General features: G+C 45.2%; 1 protein-coding gene across 16 annotated transcripts in view; it reads left to right on the top strand.

Annotated features, from left to right (window-relative positions):
• Positions 1 to 19,564, top strand: part of RIMS1 (regulating synaptic membrane exocytosis 1) — a 423,664-nt gene that overhangs the window by 286,003 nt on the left and 118,097 nt on the right. For 12 of the 16 annotated variants that reach the window (XM_056565844.1, XM_056565842.1, XM_056565848.1 and 9 more), the window contains one exon: positions 1,750 to 1,862. The exons of the other annotated variants lie outside the window; for them this stretch is intronic. In XM_056565844.1, coding sequence (XP_056421819.1) covers positions 1,750 to 1,862 — 113 coding nt within the window. The remainder of the gene's footprint in view (positions 1 to 1,749; positions 1,863 to 19,564) is intronic. 16 annotated transcript variants of the gene reach the window in all.

The following is a 19,564-nucleotide window of genomic DNA, read 5'->3' on the forward strand; positions in this document are numbered from 1 at the left end:
TTCCACACTTCCGTTGTGCCCCGTCCTTAAACGACCCTTTTTTATTTTTCAGACTTTAACGGCTGTTATCGGGACGGGGTACAATGGGCAATAACAGGTCCCAATGGATCCCATTTACTATAATGGGGGGTCCGTCGGGTGCCGTTATTTTGTAGCAGGAGAAAAAGTAATTTTTCTCCTGTTATTCTTCCAGGCTCCCCCGACGGCCGTCACACTGCTGTGTCCTAACGGCAGTGTGAAAGAAGCCTTACAGATACTTAACTATGACATCTGTCAACCATAAACTATAGTAGTGATCATTTAAAAAATATGTTATGAAAAGCTTTTGAGATGCTCATTACATATGTTGTAAGGATACTTTTTATAGGCTTTGACTGACAGATGCCAAGGTTAGTCGTCATCTGTCACAGCCTGTGTTTGTTGTATATGTTAGCAGCTTTCTCCAGTCTATTTGCCAACATAAACAAAAAGCATGATGGGAACAGGGCTTTTGTATAAGCACATGCATATTTATGCTTTCTAATACTGTTATTAGCCAACAAATCAAAAGATATGTAAAAGTAAAGGCCCATACACACGTGTTTGGACCATCCAACTATTTTATGTTTATAAGGGTCTCCCAATTGTCCTCTGACAGATGATGTTGGAGGAAATAATAATCAGATATGTTGCCTTTGACTTTAGCACTTATGTGACTTAGGGCCATCTCAGTGCAGGAATTACTAGCAGAGGCACAGGGGTCACTCTTATTGGGGCAACTATACACCTGACAGCTAGGGTGTAATATTGCCCTAGAAAAAGTGCCATACATAGGCATTTTTGTTGGTATAAGGTGGAATTAGAAAGAACGGGGAAAAGAGGTACCAATGAACCCTTTTGAAGCATAACCTTCTCATTGAATACAGACTATACCTTGGAATAATTGGTCATTTAGTGAAACCAACATTATAAAGTCCCACTGAGGGAAAGGTGGTGCTTGTGAATTATATACGCCATTACCCAGATGGGTTATATGCATTGGCAGTATTGTATATGTAGTGTTTTTTTTTATTTTTTTTATATATATATATTTTACCCTGATATTGAATATTAAAAGTTAGATTTTATCCGTGAATATCTTGCCCCAGGTTGCAGGAGAGAAGCAGATCTGAACAATCCAAAAATACATAGGCTTCTTAACTGGAAACATAGTCAAGACAGTATTTGATGAAATGAAAATGCTATATTTTGTATTATAGAATTGCCATTTAATGCATAAACTACCAATTTTGATGTTACAGTACTGTAATAGAAAACAGTCCTTCCATATTTTGCCTGTATGCTCTCAATTTGCAGTATGTTTTTTTTCTTCCATGGACCCAAACAAAACTATGTATGTATGAAATTCCAATAAACTCTGTGACAGAAAGACTAATGTGGATTTAATGCCATTATAAGTAATGAAGTTTGGGGTATTATAAGTTGCTTGAGAATCATTTTACATTTTAAATGTTCTTATTAGTATAGCCCAGGGAAAGATAATATGTTTTCTAATGGTTATGTTGCCTAATAAACTCAATTGGCTGATGGCATTTATGTGAGATTCTGCCGTCTTATAAATGAAAATTAATACATATATGCTGGACTGGGAGGTTATGGAAACACATCAAATATTTGTCTAAAACGCATAAAGCTAAAAACATCAAACCACTCAGTTTATACTGCCTGTCATTACTGCTTATTAAATAAGTTGCACCCATATTTTTTCAGCAAATTTGTTAGTGGAAGAACGTGCAAGACAAATGAAAATAAAGGTTCAGCGATATAAGCAGACAGCTGGCTCGAGCTCCAGTCAAGAACTCGAAAGAGAGCAATTTACCAAGGTAAGTACATTCTTTTAAATGTATGCTTTCTATTTGATAGATTTAAGTTTATATAAGTTAAAGGTGTTGTGATGGGTGTTATTTCCGTGAAATCTGTAAATTCTGAAATTAAGACAACCAATATAAGAACATTCCAGGTTCACATGGAATTTGGGCATTATATATAGAGAGAAGCGTTCTCTAAAGTGTGTGCAGCTGTTTGACTAGACATCTAAATACGTCTGACACTGACTTCATGAAAAATACTTAACTGTGTTGTACCATTTGGACAAAGGTAGTTCCAATAGATGCAAACAATTGCTCTTGCCTTTACCGGTAATTACTCCTTCGCTCGGACTGGCCGGCAGCATCTCGGGTCCAGAGTTCTTGTTTAGAAAAGTAATGTTCAGCGCTTGTGATGTGATAAAACAGGAGCTCTTTATTTAACCATATAGCAGGATACAACAGACAGGATAGTAATGCTGACACATTTCGGATCATCCAAGATACTTAATCATGCCATGACTAAGGATCACCTCAGACTGTAGATGCCCAACAATTTTTTTCATATTTTTCGGAAGTGATGACTGTTAGCTTTTTGAATCGTACTTTTAAAGTTGATGACTGCTGCCATCTTGGTTGTGCACTCCTTCCTAGAATGTTTTTAATTAGTACAGATGTATCGATCTTAAAGGGGTATTCCGGGCTCTTTTCTTCTTTAGCCTTTGAGCCAATGATGCTAAGTTATAATACTGTGTAATATGCTTCTATTACCTGCGTGTGGCACTTTGTCCTGTTTTCATGCACGGGACCCACATCTTTAAGTGCAGTAGTGCAAATCTTTTTATTTTACTGTTCAAACACATGGAAGAAAGGTGCGGAGCAACTCACCCGGTAAGTTGATAACAGCAGAATGATTCACTTCACATCCATTCGGGGAACAAGCAGGGAGGCGGCAGATGGAAACGGGGGAATCAGGAGTCGGGCCACAGCCATATCACACCATAGGGCCTGACGAAGCACCTTATGGTGTGATACAGCTGTGGCCTGACGCCTGATTCCCCTGTTACCATTTGCCGCCTCCCTGCTTGTTCACCGAATGGACGTGAAGTGAATCATTCTGCTGCTATCAGATTACTGGGTGAGTTGCTCCGCACCTTTCTTTCGAGTGTTTGCATTGTTCATTCATTTATTTCCCGTGTGCAGCACCACCACCAGCTGCTTACACTTTCACTATATGCTAGAAGATTCAAATAGGATACATAGTGGAAGTGCCGGATTTTCTTTTCTTTTGTGGTAACTTTTTTATTTTACTGTTGTTACCTTTCCCTGCAAGACATGCAGTCAGAGACAATATGTCATAAGTTGCATGGTCTCTGGTGAGGGGGGGGGGGGCATGACTATGCTACAGTCGGTGGGTGGATAGCAGAGCAGCATAGCCACACACCCTGGAGACCATGTGACTTATGACATATTGTTTCTGGCTGCATGTAAAGCTGAGAAAGATCCAAGACAAAAGTAAAATATAAGGACTTCTATAGTGCTTCTGGGTGAGAGTCGCGTTCATGTAAATGAATAAAAGCAGAGCACAGAGGTAATAGAAGCATATTCCACCGTATTATAACTTGGCATCATGGGCTCAAAGGCTGCTGAAAAAAATCCTGGAATACCCCATTAGTGTATTGTTATCCGTAACATGAAATTATGTGAATTACTGAAACTGAGATATGTCTTAATCTTTCTTTGATCAGAAGTAAAATGATCGATAGTATGTAGGGAAACTTATTTGAGTTGAGTTTATATTAGGGATGCACCGATATATCGGCGGCCGATACATATCGGCCGAAAATAGCTATTTTGGGGAAATGCCGAAACAACAAAAAATTTGCAGATAATGACCCACCTCCCCTGCCCACCCACAGCACAAGTTACAAACACTGCCACTCGTGGGGGGTTCAGGGGGGGCCGGGCGCAACATCTGGGGGGGCGCGCTCTCCGGCATAGGCAGTGGCGTTGCTAGGGTTGGTGTCACCCGGTGCGGTAGAAAATGGTGTCACCCCATACCTCCCCCCCCCCAGTAAGTTTTTAGCCTGTTGTGACAGACACCACTGTTGTAGCGCACTGTGAGAAATTCCAGTATAATAATCAGATATACCAGTTGCCACAGAATAGGAAAGTGTTAAAGAAGTTTTCACCATTTAAATATACAGCTCCCAGAAATACTTAAAGGGGTACTCCACTGGAAAACATTTACTTTTATATCAACTGGTGCCAGAAAGTTAAACAGATTTTTAAATTATTTCCATTTAAAATCTTAATCCTTACAGTACTTATCAGCTGTTGTATTCTCCACAGGAAGTTGTGTAGTTCTTTCCAGTCTGTCCACAGTGCTCTGTCTGTCCATGTTAGGAACTGTCCAGAGCAGGATAGGTTTGCAATGGGGATTTGCTCCTACTATGGACAGTTCTTGACATGGACAGAGGTGTCAGCAGAGAGCACTGTGGTCAGACAGAAAATAAATTAAAAAAGAAAAGAACTTCCTGTGAATCACTTATACAGCAGGTAAGAAGTACTGGAAGGATTACGATTTTTAAGTAGAAGTAATTTATAAATCTGTTTAACTTTGTAGCACCAGTTGATTAAAAAAAATGTTTTCCAGTAGAGTACCCCTTTATGCAGTGGTGAGGTTATGCTGGGAGTTGTAGTTTCACTCATCATAACTGTAGAACTGACAAGTGACTACAGCTCTGATGGGACATAGAGAGGAGAATGTACAATGATATCAGTGACTAGAGATGAGCGAATTTACAGTAAATTCGATTCGTCACGAACTTCTCGGCTCGGCAGTTGATGACTTTTACTGCATAAATTAGTTCAGCCTTCAGGTGCTCCGGTGGGCTGGAAAAGGTGGATACAGTCCTAATAGAGAGTCTCCTAGGACTGAATCCACCTTTTCCAGCCCACGGGAGCACCTGAAAGCTGAATTAATTTATGCAGGATAAGTCATCAACTGCCGAGCCGAGAAGTTCGTGACGAATCCAATTTACTGTAAATTCGCTCATCTCTATCAGTGACTACAGGTGACGTCTTCTCTATAGTCTTTCCTTATCTAATTCAGATGGTACATACCGCCTGGTCCAGCTAAAACTTCTGTCTGTAGAATGTGACGCCCAGATGTCTCCTCACTATGTCAGCGCATTCTCATCCTCTATATGAAAACAAGTATTATTATAAACCTGCCAGACACTGTATCCTCTAAATATAATACTACTATACACTATACTCTGATTATAAACCTTCCATACACCATACCCACTGAATATAATACTACCACACTGTACATTCTGAATATAATACCAACACATACTGTGCACTCTGAATATAATACCGCCACATACTGTACCCTCTGAATATAATACCGTCACACACTGTACCCTCTAAATATAATACTAATATACACTACACTCTTTGATTATAAACCTTCCATACACCGTACCCACTGAATATAATACTACCACACACTGTACATTCTGAATATAATCCCAACACATACTGTACACTCTGAATATTAATCTGCCACATACTGTACCCTCTGAATATAAATCTGGTGGTGTTGCTAGTGGATGATGGGGGTGCTAGTACTGGGGGGGTGTTGCTGGAGGATGATGAGGGTGCTACTGGCCATCCCCCCTGGCAGTATCACCCCCATCATCCATCGGCAGCATCATCCTCCTGGCAGGAGCACCCCCATCATCCACCATCAGGATCTGCTGATGGAGTTGCTGCTGCTGGAGGGGTTTGCTGGTGGATGATGAGGGTGCTACTGCCGGGGGGGGGGGGAGCATTAGGTAGGCAGCAGTTCCCCCACTTGAAGGAGTAGTCCAGTGGTGAACCCAGTGGTAAAAAACTTATCCCCTATCCTAAGGATAGGGCCCCCTGCGATCTCCTGTACGGAGCCCCGACAGCCCGCGGGAAGGGGGCGTGTCGACCTCCGCACGAAGCGGCGGCCGACACGCCCCCTCAAAACAACTCTATGGCAGAGCCGAAGCGCTGCCTTCGGCAATCTCCGGCTCTGCCATAGCGATGTATTGAGGGGGCCTGTCGGCCGCCGCTTCGTGCGGAGGTCGACACCCGCTATCTGGCCGGAGAGCCTGGCCCCCGTGCAGAGAGATCGCAGGGGGCCCCAGAGGTCAGACCCCCCGTGATCTCAAACTTATCCCCTATCCTTAGGATAGGGGATAAGTTTTTCACCACTGGACTACCCCTTTAGGGTACGTTCACAAGGGCAGATTTTTTTTAGCGGGTTTTCCGCTGCGTATTTGAAAATGGGCGGGCTCTTCTCGGCTGTCCGCAGCAGATTTTCCGTGGCGGAATTTACGCTGCGGAAATTCCGCCACAGTCCCTACTGACTCCAATGGGGCTTGTGGCGGATTTTCTGCAGTGTACATTCCGCCGCAGAAAATCTGCTGCGGACAGCCGAGAAGAACCCGCCCACTTTCAAATACGCAGCGGAAAACCCGCAAAAAAATCAGCGCGTGTGAACGTACCCTTAAGGTAGGTAGCAGTTCCCCACATTAGGTAGGTATCAGTTTACCCACATTAGGTACCATAGATTCCCCACATTTGGTACCAGTTACCCCACAGTAGGTAGTAATTTCCCCACATTAGGTAGCACAGATTTCACACATTAGGTAGCAGTTTCCCCACATTAGGTAGCACAGATTCCCCACATTAGGTACCAGTTTCCCCACATTAGGTAGCATAAATTCCCCACATTTGGTAATAGTTTCCCCCCATTAGGCCGCAGGTTCCCTTGCAAGTTCCCCACAATAGGTCAAAGTCTCCCCACATTAGATCGCTGGTTCAAACAAACCCCCCCTCCCCCCACACAAAAAAAAAAAACACACACACACACAACACAGAGACACACACAGATAGATAGAGAGAGACACACACAGTCAGAGATACACACTCACAGACAGAGACACACACACACACACACACACACACACAGTCAGAGATACACACTCACAGACAGAGACACACACACACACACACACACACACACACAGTCACACACAGACAGAGAGCCACATACAGACAGAGATAGCGACAGACACACACACACAAACACACAGAGACACACTCACAGACAGAGACACACACACACACACAGACAGTCACACACAGTCACAGAGTCACACACACACAGAGTCACTGTCACACACACACAGACAGAGAGAGAGACACACAAACAGAGATTGAGTGAAACAGACACACACTCACTTACTCATCCAGCGAAGCGCTCCTTCTCTGCGGGCGCTCTGCGAGTGACGTCACTCACGTCCTCCTGCGCGGCCCTGTGCGGAGTGACGTCGGGCCGGCGCAACAGAAGACGGTGGGTCGCAGGCCGGTTCACTGTGCAGGTGACGGGGGACGGGGGACGGGGGACGGGGGGGGGGGGGGGTGTGCTACTAGTACGGAGACTAGTGAGACAGCGCGAGTGGGGGGGAGGAGGAGGGTGGTTGCTATTACAGAGACAGCGCAAGTGAGGACGGGGGCGTACTTGGTGTCACCCCATCAGGATGGTGTCACCCGGTGCGGGCCGCACCCCCCGCACCCCGGTCGCAACGCCACTGGGCATAGGAATACTTCTTTTTATGTGCCCGGGCCGGCTCCCGTGTGTGGCTGCAGGCGGGGGCCGACCAGAGCATATAAAAACGAATACTGTATACTAAAAACCAGGGGGCCTCCAGCTGTTGTGAAACTACAACTCCAGCATGCCCGGACCGGCAAAGTCTGTCCGGGCATGCTGGGAGTTGTAGTTTCACAACATTTGGAGGCCCCCTGGTTTTTAGTATACAGTATTAGGTTTTATATGCTCTGGTCGGCCCCCGCCTGCAGCCACACGGGAGCCTTTAGGATTTAAATGCGCATATGCAAAGTAAAAACGTATACGTTTTTCCCATATGGAACCGTATACATGTGCGTTTCCCATTGACGTCCATGTTAAAAAAAACGTATGTGGTTTCAGTACGGTTTTTAAACCGGAGACAAAATCGTGGTCAACAGTATGGCAAAAACGTAGTGTCAACCCAGCCTCACTGTGGGGGCAGCAGTACAGACATACAGCCTCCAGCCATACACTGTATATGGCTGGAAGCTGTATGTCTGTGGGGTGGGGGGAAGCTGCCTACTAATTTGTGGGGGAACTGCTGACCTAATGTGGGGGGGAGCTGCCTACAAATGTGGGGGAGCTGCCTAATATTGTTGGGGTGGAGCTGCCTAATATTGTGGGGGGGAGCTGCCTACAAATGTGGGGGGAGCTGCCTAATATTGTTGGGGAACTGCCTAATATTGTGGGAGGGAGCTGCCTACAAATGTGGGGGGAGCTGCCTAATATTGTTGGGGGGAGCTGCCTAATATTGTGGGGGAACCTGCCTACTATTGTGGGGGAACTGCTGACCTAATGTGGGGGGGGGAGCTGCCTACAAATGTGGGGGGAGCTGCCTAATATTGTTGGGGGGAGCTGACTAATATTGTGGGGGAACTGCCTACTATTGTGGGGGAAATGCTGACCTAATGTGGGGGAGCTGCCTACTATTGTGGGGGAGCTGCCTACTATTGTGGGGGAGCTGCCTACTATTGTTGGGGAGCTGCCTACTATTGTGGGGAAGCTGCCTACTATTGTGGGGGAGCTGCCTATTAATGTGGGGGAACTCCCGACCTAATGTGGGGGAGCTGGCAATCTAATGTGGGGGAATCTAATCTAATGAGCGGGGTGCTGCATTTTACCAGAAGACGGGTAGAAGTCATTTTCGGTATCGGTTTCGGACGGACATTTTTTTTTATTTCGGTTTCGGTTCTGAAATTTCCATTTCGGTCCACCTCTAGTTTATATTATGGAATCTCCAGCTGAAAAAAAATTCCAGCTGGAGATTCCAAGGGCGGCTGGAGCCGACTGAATCATTCAGTGCTCGGAAAGTGATGAATGTCTATGGGGCTGTCTATGGGGATTGCCAAAAGAATGAACATGTTTATACTTTCGATGGATGAATTTCAGCAGCTTAAAGCCCTGTCACTGAATTTCTGTTGTGAGCACTATGCAGCAGAATCACATTGACAGCTTGGAAATTCCATAGTGTGAACCCATCCTTAGGGTTGCTTAAGTTTGCATTTAGGAAACAAATTTAGCGCAGAGGTGTCCATAGCCTTTAAGTATAGATGTTATCTGGCAAAATGTATTTTTAAAGACATGTGTCCAGGATGTGTGCTAAAATAAAAAAAAAGCCTCTTCCAATCACTGCCTGCCTTAGTAACCCACCTCACTCAGCGATTGTGCCATTATCTTGACACACAGGAAATATCCAGGCATCTATTTAGTGGCGGAGGTAGGTCACCATTGCAGATATTAATTGGCTGAGTGGCATTTTGTGCGCATGGACCACAAAGTGGAGTAACAAAAGAAAGGTAATGTCCAGCTCACCAGATGGAGTTTCAACACATTGTTTGCACAGATCCTGTGTCAACTCGAGAGGTCATGGGTTAAATTACACCTACACCATAACACTGACGCGTTTTTGGCACCCAGGCATCCTTGCAGCATTGGAATAGCAGCAGCATAGCATTTGTGACCTCATTCTGTTTCTTTTTTTTTTTTTTTATTATTTGCTAATAGTTACAATGAAGGGCTCCATATTTACTGAAATTTTCCTTGAAAGTATTCATTTAGATTTTCTGTTTAAATGTGCATTAAAATTCCTTTCTTCTGGCTAAGGAAGGTGTAGTGGAAAAATAGGCCGGTACTCGTGCTGGTAATCTGGATGTCAAAAGATTAGGAACACTGTGGTATCCCTTTAAAATGGTTTATTTGGTATATAGACAGGCAACGCGTTTCTGCTTTGTCAGGAAAAGTGTTTCTTCTAGCTAATACTCAGACCCGAAAGATACTAGATCAGGGGTCCTCAAACTAAGGCCCGCCGGGTGTTTTTGCCTTAGAACATCCCTGTGTTCTGAAAGATGCTTTCGGAACACAAGGATGCCTCTGAAGTCCCTGTGGCCCGTGTTTACTTTTAAAACGCGGGGACCGCCGGGAGCAGGCGCACTGATGTCCCATACGTGCGCCCATGGCAACCGAGCGCGGAGCAGAAGAGAAGAAGCAAGGACGCGCGCGCTGGTAGTAGGTAAGTATTTACCAGCGGTGCGTCCCTTTGGTGTTCTGACCACAGAGCATATAAAAACGAATACTGTATACTAAAAACCAGGGGGCCTCCAGCTGTTGTGAAACTACAACTCCCAGCATGCCCGGACCGGCAAAGTCTGTCCGGGCATGCTGGGAGTTGTAGTTTCACAACATTTGGAGGCCCCCTGGTTTTTAGTATACAGTATTAGGTTTTATATGCTCTGGTCGGCCCCCGCCTGCAGCCACACGGGAGCCTTTAGGATTTAAATGCGCATATGCAAAGTAAAAACGTATACGTTTTTCCCATATGGAACCGTATACATGTGCGTTTCCCATTGACGTCCATGTTAAAAAAAACGTATGTGGTTTCAGTACGGTTTTTAAACCGGAGACAAAATCGTGGTCAACAGTATGGCAAAAACGTAGTGTCAACCCAGCCTCACTGTGGGGGCAGCAGTACAGACATACAGCCTCCAGCCATACACTGTATATGGCTGGAAGCTGTATGTCTGTGGGGTGGGGGAAGCTGCCTACTAATTTGTGGGGAACTGCTGACCTAATGTGGGGGGGAGCTGCCTACAAATGTGGGGGAGCTTCCTAATATTGTTGGGGTGGAGCTGCCTAATATTGTGGGGGGGAGCTGCCTACAAATGTGGAGGGAGCTGCCTAATATTGTTGGGGGAACTGCCTAATATTGTGGAGGGAGCTGCCTACAAATGTGGGGGGAGCTGCCTAATATTGTTGGGGGGAGCTGCCTAATATTGTGGGGGAACCTGCCTACTATTGTGGGGGAACTGCTGACCTAATGTGGGGGGGGGGAGCTGCCTACAAATGTGGGGGGAGCTGCCTAATATTGTTGGGGGAGCTGACTAATATTGTGGGGGAACTGCCTACTATTGTGGGGAAATGCTGACCTAATGTGGGGGAGCTGCCTACTATTGTGGGGAGCTGCCTACTATTGTGGGGAGCTGCCTACTATTGTTGGGGAGCTGCCTACTATTGTGGGGAAGCTGCCTACTATTGTGGGGGAGCTGCCTATTAATGTGGGGGAACTCCCGACCTAATGTGGGGGAGCTGGCAATCTAATGTGGGTGAATCTAATCTAATGAGCGGGGTGCTGCATTTTACCAGAAGACGGGTAGAAGTCATTTTCGGTATCGGTTTCGGACGGACATTTTTTTTTATTTCGGTTTCGGTTCTGAAATTTCCATTTCGGTCCACCTCTAGTTTCTCTAGTTTATATTATGGAATCTCCAGCTGAAAAAAAATTCCAGCTGGAGATTCCAAGGGCGGCTGGAGCCGACTGAATCATTCAGTGCTCGGAAAGTGATGAATGTCTATGGGGCTGTCTATGGGGATTGCCAAAAGAATGAACATGTTTATACTTTCGATGGATGAATTTCAGCAGCTTAAAGCCCTGTCACTGAATTTCTGTTGTGAGCACTATGCAGCAGAATCACATTGACAGCTTGGAAATTCCATAGTGTGAACCCATCCTTAGGGTTGCTTAAGTTTGCATTTAGGAAACAAATTTAGCGCAGAGGTGTCCATAGCCTTTAAGTATAGATGTTATCTGGCAAAATGTATTTTTAAAGACATGTGTCCAGGATGTGTGCTAAAATAAAAAAAAAGCCTCTTCCAATCACTGCCTGCCTTAGTAACCCACCTCACTCAGCGATTGTGCCATTATCTTGACACACAGGAAATATCCAGGCATCTATTTAGTGGCGGAGGTAGGTCACCATTGCAGATATTAATTGGCTGAGTGGCATTTTGTGCGCATGGACCACAAAGTGGAGTAACAAAAGAAAGGTAATGTCCAGCTCACCAGATGGAGTTTCAACACATTGTTTGCACAGATCCTGTGTCAACTCGAGAGGTCATGGGTTAAATTACACCTACACCATAACACTGACGCGTTTTTGGCACCCAGGCATCCTTGCAGCATTGGAATAGCAGCAGCATAGCATTTGTGACCTCATTCTGTTTCTTTTTTTTTTTTTTTATTATTTGCTAATAGTTACAATGAAGGGCTCCATATTTACTGAAATTTTCCTTGAAAGTATTCATTTAGATTTTCTGTTTAAATGTGCATTAAAATTCCTTTCTTCTGGCAAAGGAAGGTGTAGTGGAAAAATAGGCCGGTACTCGTGCTGGTAATCTGGATGTCAAAAGATTAGGAACACTGTGGTATCCCTTTAAAATGGTTTATTTGGTATATAGACAGGCAACGCGTTTCTGCTTTGTCAGGAAAAGTGTTTCTTCTAGCTAATACTCAGACCCGAAAGATACTAGATCAGGGGTCCTCAAACTAAGGCCCGCCGGGTGTTTTTGCCTTAGAACATCCCTGTGTTCTGAAAGATGCTTTCGGAACACAAGGATGCCTCTGAAGTCCCTGTGGCCCGTGTTTACTTTTAAAACGCGGGGACCGCCGGGAGCAGGCGCCCATGGCAACCGAGCGCGGAGCAGAAGAGAAGAAGCAAGGACGCGCGCGCTGGTAGTAGGTAAGTATTTACCAGCGGTGCGTCCCTTTGGTGTTCTGACCACCGATCCTCCGGTCCTGCTATGGCCGGAGCGGTGGTCGGAACACTGAAATGGGGCAGTACACAGGCATACAGCCTCCAGCCATACTTTATGGCTGGAGGCTGTATGCTTGTGGGGGAACATACTGCCAACATAATTTGGGGGACTATACTGCCAGTCTAATGTGGGGGAACATACTGCACCTAATGTGGGGGAACATACTGCACCTAATGTGGGGGAACATACTGCCAGCCTAATGTGGGGGAACATACTGCACCTAATGTGGGGGAACATACTGCAAGCCTAATGTGGGGGGAACTATACTGCACCTAATGTGGGGGGAACTATACTGCACCTAATGTGGGGAACTATACTGCACCTAATGTGGGGAACTATACTGCACCTAATGTGGGGGAACTATACTGCCAACGTAATTTGGGGGACTATACTGCACCTAATGTGGGGGAACATACTGCCAGCCTAATGTGGGGGACTATATTGCACCTAATGTGGGGGACTATATTGCACCTAATGTGGGGGAACATACTGCAAGCCTAATGTGGGGGACTATATTACACCTAATGTGGGGGGACTATACTGCCAGCCTAATGTGGGGGACTATATTGCACCTAATGTGGGGGAACTATACTGCCAGCCTAATGTGGGGGACTATATTGCACCTAATGTGGGGGAACATACTGCAAGCCTAATGTGGGGGACTATATTGCACCTAATGTGGGGGAACTATACTGCCAGTCTAATGTGGGGGACTATATTGCACCTAATGTGGGGGAACATACTGCCAACGTAATGTGGGGGACTATATTGCACCTAATGTGGGGGACTATATTGCACCTAATGTGGGGGAACATACTGCAAGCCTTATGTGGGGGACTATAATGCCAGCCTAATGTGGGGGAACTATAATGCCAGCCTAATGTGGGGGACTATATTGCACCTAATGTGGGGGACTATACTGCACCTAATGTGGGGGAACTATACTGCACCTAATGTGGGGGAACTACAACCTAATGTGGGTGAACTATACTGCACCTAATGTGGGGGGGGGGAACTACAACCTAATGTGGGTGAACTATGCTGCACCTAATGTGGGGGGGGGGGGAACTACAACCTAATGTAGGGGAACTACTACCTAATGTGGGGGAACTATACTGCCAACCTAATGTGGGGGAATTGTACTGCACCTAATGTGGGGGAATTGTACTGCACCTAATGTGGGGGAATTGTACTGCACCTAATGTGGGGGAATTGTACTGCACCTAATGTGGGGGAACTGTACTACCAACCCTAATGTGGGGGAACTGTACTGCCAACCCTAATGTGGGGGAACTACAGCCTAATGTGGGGGGATCTATACTGCCAACCTAATGTGGGGGGAACTGTGCTGTGTACTTAAAGTGGTAGTCCACTAATAAGATATATAAGTGTTCATAGGAATTTATTCATGTTTTGTTATCTACAGTCCGGCCCTCCAATGGTCTGAGGGACCGTGAACTGGCCCCCCATTTAAAAAGTTTGAGGACCCCTGTGCTAGATTATTTACACTCCATTTTACAGTAAGGAAATGGCTAGGTTAGCTTTAAACACACCTCCGGACAAAAAACAAGCCCCATGGACTGCACAACCCCTCTCCTCAATCCCAGCCCTTTTTCTACGGGTCACATTTAAAGTTGCTTTCGATTGTCGCACCTCAGAGCAAGGTTCTTTTGAACTGTGACATCACTGTGTGGAAGGTCCAGGAGGCACTACAGTGTGTGCAGTAATGGAAGAAAGGTCCTTAGGCAGCTTTATTCAGAATCAGTAAGGAACATCACAAATATGATGCTGGATTTTAACCAAACAGGGCACTTTTTATCTACTCACATAAACTGGTATTTTATGTGTAGTTACTATAAGTCTACTGTAAAAAAGAAGAACCCTAGTGAAACACATCAGTGCTAATCTTAATTATGATATTAGATACATTATGCAGAGCTCTATGCTACACGTTATTCAGTGTAGTTTGTGTAGTTGTTGTGCAGATCACTGTACTGTCTGTTATAAAAACATAGTATTCTTCAGGCAGAAAATATACATGCATGTACATTTTAGTGTGGTAGAGGGTGTGATGCAAAGGGCAGAGGGAATTACTCTAGGGGCACATGGCATTAACCCCTTGTATTTGTGATGCCAGGGCGTGGTTTATCCTCAATACCACCCGAAGGTATACCGCTTGATCCTGGGCTATGCACGGTGGGCAATAAAGACTCCAACGCCAAGTTAAGGATAACGGTAGCTTAACTGAGGGTAGACAGATGGTAAAGGTTCATACGGTTCAGCCAGGGACCACGGAGGTGACCAGTGACTCAGAGACCTTAAGGGCTTGCTGGGACTTTAAGTAGATGGGGTCAATTTAACGCAGGCCACATTGACTTGACAAATGGTGACTGTGACTGACTTGATTTGATTGATGACTGACAATACTGAGACTGTGGCTTACTTGTAGCTGCTTGTGGCTGCAGACTGGACTTGAGGCCTCCTATGACTCTGGACACTCTCTAGGACTCCACGTGACCTCAGCAAAGCCTTTTAAGGAAAGAGAGAGCTAGCTCCACCCAGGGCTTATAGGTCATAGGTCACCCCTGGAATCACCTGGTAACTGGTACCTCCTGGGTAACAATCATATGACAAGTCACATGGTAACAGTCTTAACCCCTTAGGGACAGAGCCCATTATGACCCTAAGGACGGGAGCATTTTTTTCAAATCTGACCTCTATCACTTTATGCATTAATAACTCTGGGATGCTTTTACTCATAAATTTGATTCCGAGATAAATTAATTATAAATAAATCATAAATAAATCATAAATACATTTCATGACATATTCTACTTTATGTTAGTGGTAAATCTTCGTTGATTCTTGCATAATTTCTTGGTGAAAAATTAGAAAATTTCAGGAAAAATTAGAAAATTTAGCATTTTTCTAACTTTGAAGCTCTCTGCTTGTAAGGAAAAGGGACATGTCAAATAAATTACATATTGATTCACATATACAATATTTTAACTTTATGTTGGCATCATAAAGTTGACATGTTTTTACTTTTTGAAGACATCAGAGGGCTTCAAATATAGCAGCAATTTTCCAATTGTTCACGAAAATTTCTAAATCAGAATTTTTCAGGGACCAGTTAAGTTTAGAAGTGAATTTTAGGGTCTTTATGTTGGAAATCCCCTATGATGGGCCCCATTATGAAAACTGCACCCCTCAAAGTATTCAAAATGACATTCAAAAAGTTTTTTTTAACCCTTTAGGCATTTCACAGGAACTTGGGATGTCCCGATACCGATACTGGTATCAGTATTGGGGCCGATACTAGCCATTTGCATGGTATCGGGGACTCGTTTAATGTCCCCGATACCATGCCCGATACCTGGTGCCGCTCTGCTGCCCCGTTCTTCCATTCTCCCGTCCCCATTATAGTGTTCCATGGAGGAGCATGTGACACACACGTCACTCCGCCTCCTCCCCTGCGCCCAGCGTAACGCTACGCAGGAAGCAGAGTGACGTGTATGTCACATGCTCCTCCATAGGACGACACAATGTGGACCAGAGGATGGGTGAAAGGGGGAGTGGAGCGGCAGCACCAGCACCTGACCCGACCCGAGAAGGTGAGCTGCCTGCAAGGACGGGGCTGCTACTAATGTTTAAGCGGGGGGGCCCTGCTTCTGTCTAAGCGGGGGGGCCCTGCTGCTGTCTAAGCGGGGGGGCCCTGCTGCTGTCTAAGTGGGGGGCCCTGCTGCTGTCTAAAGGGGGGCCCTGCTGCTGTCTAAACGGGGGGGGGGGGGGGGGCCTGCTGCTGTCTAAACGGGGGTGGGGCCCTGCTGCTGTCTAAACGGGGGGGCCCTGCTGCTATCTAAAGGGGGGCTGTTGCTGTCTAAAGGGGGGCCCTGCTGCTGTCTAAAGGGGGGGGCTGCTGCTGTCTAAAGGGGGGGCTGCTGCTTTCTAAAGGGGGGGCCCTGCTGCTGTCTAAAGGGGGGGCCCTGCTGCTGTCTAAGCAGGGGGACCCTGCCGCTGTCTAAGCAGGGGGACCCTGCCGCTGTCTAAAGGGGGGCCCTGCTGCTGTCTAAATGGGGGGGGCCCTGCTGCTGTCTAAACGGGGGGGGGGGGGCCCTGCTGTCACCTGCACTAACTTGAATTTATGGGTAGACAGTGCAGGTGACCCGGTTTCTACCGCTGCTCACCATGTGGTCATCGGTCTCACCGCCAATGCAAATTCCCTGTTCTGTCCAATGGAGAAGAGAGAAATCTTGGCTCATACTACAGCAGCCGCCTCCATTGTACACAACAAGGACCCACATATCATATGGTAAACAGCGCCAGAAACCGGGTCACCCTGGTGTCAGATTCCCTTTAAAATATAAGTACTCGTACTTGGTATCGGCGAGTACTAGAATTAAAGTATCGGTACTCGTACTCGGTCTTAAAAAAATGGTATCAGGACATCCCTAACAGGAATAGTAGCAAAATGGAGGAAAAAAATCAAAATCTAAATTTTTTACACTAACATGTTCTTGTAGCCCCATTTTTTTTCATTTTTACAAGGGGTAAAAGATAAAAAGGCCCCATAAAACTTGAAATTCATTTTCTCTCAAGTAAGGAAATACCTCATTAGGTGCAATAAAGGGCTCAGTAGGGAAGGACCAACAATGGGATTTTGGAGAGCGAATTTTGCTGAAATGGTTTTTGGGGAGCATGTCGCATTTAGGAAGCCCCCATGATGTCAGAACAGTAAAAAAAAAAAAAGAATAAACACATGGCATACTATTTTGGAAACTATACCCCTCAAGGAACGTAACAAGGGGTACAGTGAGCCTTAACATCCCACAGGTGATTGACTAACTTTCGTTAAAATGGGACGTAAAAATAAAAAAATAACAGTTTTCAATAAAATGCTGGTGTTACCCCAAATATTTCATCTTCACCCAGGGGTAAAAGGAAAATAAGCCCCCAAAAATGTGTAACCCCATTTCTTCTGAGTATAGAAATACCTCATATGTGGATATAAAGTGCTCTGCGGGCGAACTACAATGCTCAGAAGAGAAGGAGCGCCATTGGGCTTTTGGAGAGTGAATTTGTTTGGCATTTAAAAAAGCCCCCATGGTGCCAGAACAGTGGACCCCCCACATGTGATCTTTAGAACAGGTTGCTGTGCAAATGAAAAATTTAATTTTTCATTTATTTTCCTGGCAGCATGGGGGCTTTGTAAACGCACATGGCCTTCAATTCCAGCCAAATTCTCTCTCCTAAAGCCCAATGGCGGCCCTTCCCTTCTGAGCATTGTAGTTCGCCTGCAGAGCACTTTGCATCCACACATTGGGTATTTATATACTCAGAAGAAATGTGGTTACAAATTTTGGGAGGCTTTTTTCCTATAACCCCTTGTGAAAATGAAATATTTGGGGTAACACCAACATTTCAGGGAAATTTTTTTATTTTATTTTCACGTCCAACTTTAACGAAAATTCATCAAAGACTTGTGGGGTGTTAAGGCTCATTATACCTCTTGTTACATTCCATGAGGGGTGTAGTTTCTAAAATGGGGTCACGTGTGGTTGCTTTTTTTTTTGTGTGTGTTCATGTCAGAACTGCTGTAACTATCAGCTACCCCTGTGCAAATCACCAATTTAGGCCTCAAATGTACATGGCGCTCTATCACTCCTGAGGCCTGTCGTTCATCCGCAGAGTATTTTACGCCCACATATGGGGTATTTCTGTACTCAGAAGAAATTGCACTACAAATTTTGGGGGTCTTTTTCTCCTTTATACCTCTTATGAAAATGAAAAGTATGGGGCAACACCAGCATGTTAGTGTAAAATTTTTTATTTTTATACACTAACATGCTGGTCACCAACCAACAATTGGGCACTGAATAAGTCAAAAAGAACAAATGTTTCTGTGTATCGCAAACTACCAGAAATCAAATCATATAACCACAGAGACAGCCATTATGCAAAAAGTGTGCAAACTTTATTAGAGTGATAGATTAAAAACAGATAAAATGGAACAGGTACAAACAGACAAATATAGGCATCTCAAAGTGGAATTAAACTGAGTGGCAATAATGGATAAACCTAACTAGATAAATCCCTAAGTGGATATACACATAAAGCAGCTAACAAGTCATATGAAAATGACAAATATATAAGAGCAGGTGTAACCACGGGACAATTAATCATATAATATGCCAGTCTACTCACACACCTCAAAGGTTACCAATGCATAGATGTAAAGACACATGAGAGAATATAATACAGTATCACCAATCCAATAGGTATGGTGCTATGTTGTAGGCCCAATAACCACTGTCAGTATGCTGACAGTGGTTATTGGCCCTACAACATAGCACCATACCTCCGGTCCCGGGACCTACTGCTGTGGCCGGACCGGAGGAGTGGTGGTCGGAGCACTGAAGTGGGGCAGTACACAGGCATACAGCCTCCAGCCATACACTGTATGGCTGGAGGCTGTATGTCTGTGGGGGACCATACAGCCTCCAGCCATACAGAACTACAACCTAATGTGGGGGGAACTATACTGCCAACCTAATGTGGGGGAACTAAAGCCTAATGTGGGGGGAACTATACTGCCAACCTAATGTGGGGGAGCTACAACCTAATGTGGGGGGATTTATACTGCCAACCTAATGTGGGGGAGCTACAACCTAATGTGGGGGTAACTATACTGCCAACCTAATGTGTAGGAACTACAACCTAATGTGTGGGGGGGGGAACTATACTGCCAACCTAATGTGAGGGAACTATACTGCCAACTAAATGTGGGGGAACTATACTGCCAACCTAATGTGGGGGGAACTATGAACTATACTGGCAACTAAATGTGGGGGAACTATACTGCCAACCTAATGTGGGGGAACTACAACCTAATGTGGTGGGAACTATACTGCCAACCTAATGTAAGGGAACTACAACCTAATGTGGGGGAACTATACTGCCA

Source organism: Hyla sarda, chromosome 3 (assembly GCF_029499605.1).
Source record: "Hyla sarda isolate aHylSar1 chromosome 3, aHylSar1.hap1, whole genome shotgun sequence".
NCBI lineage: Eukaryota > Metazoa > Chordata > Amphibia > Anura > Hylidae > Hyla > Hyla sarda.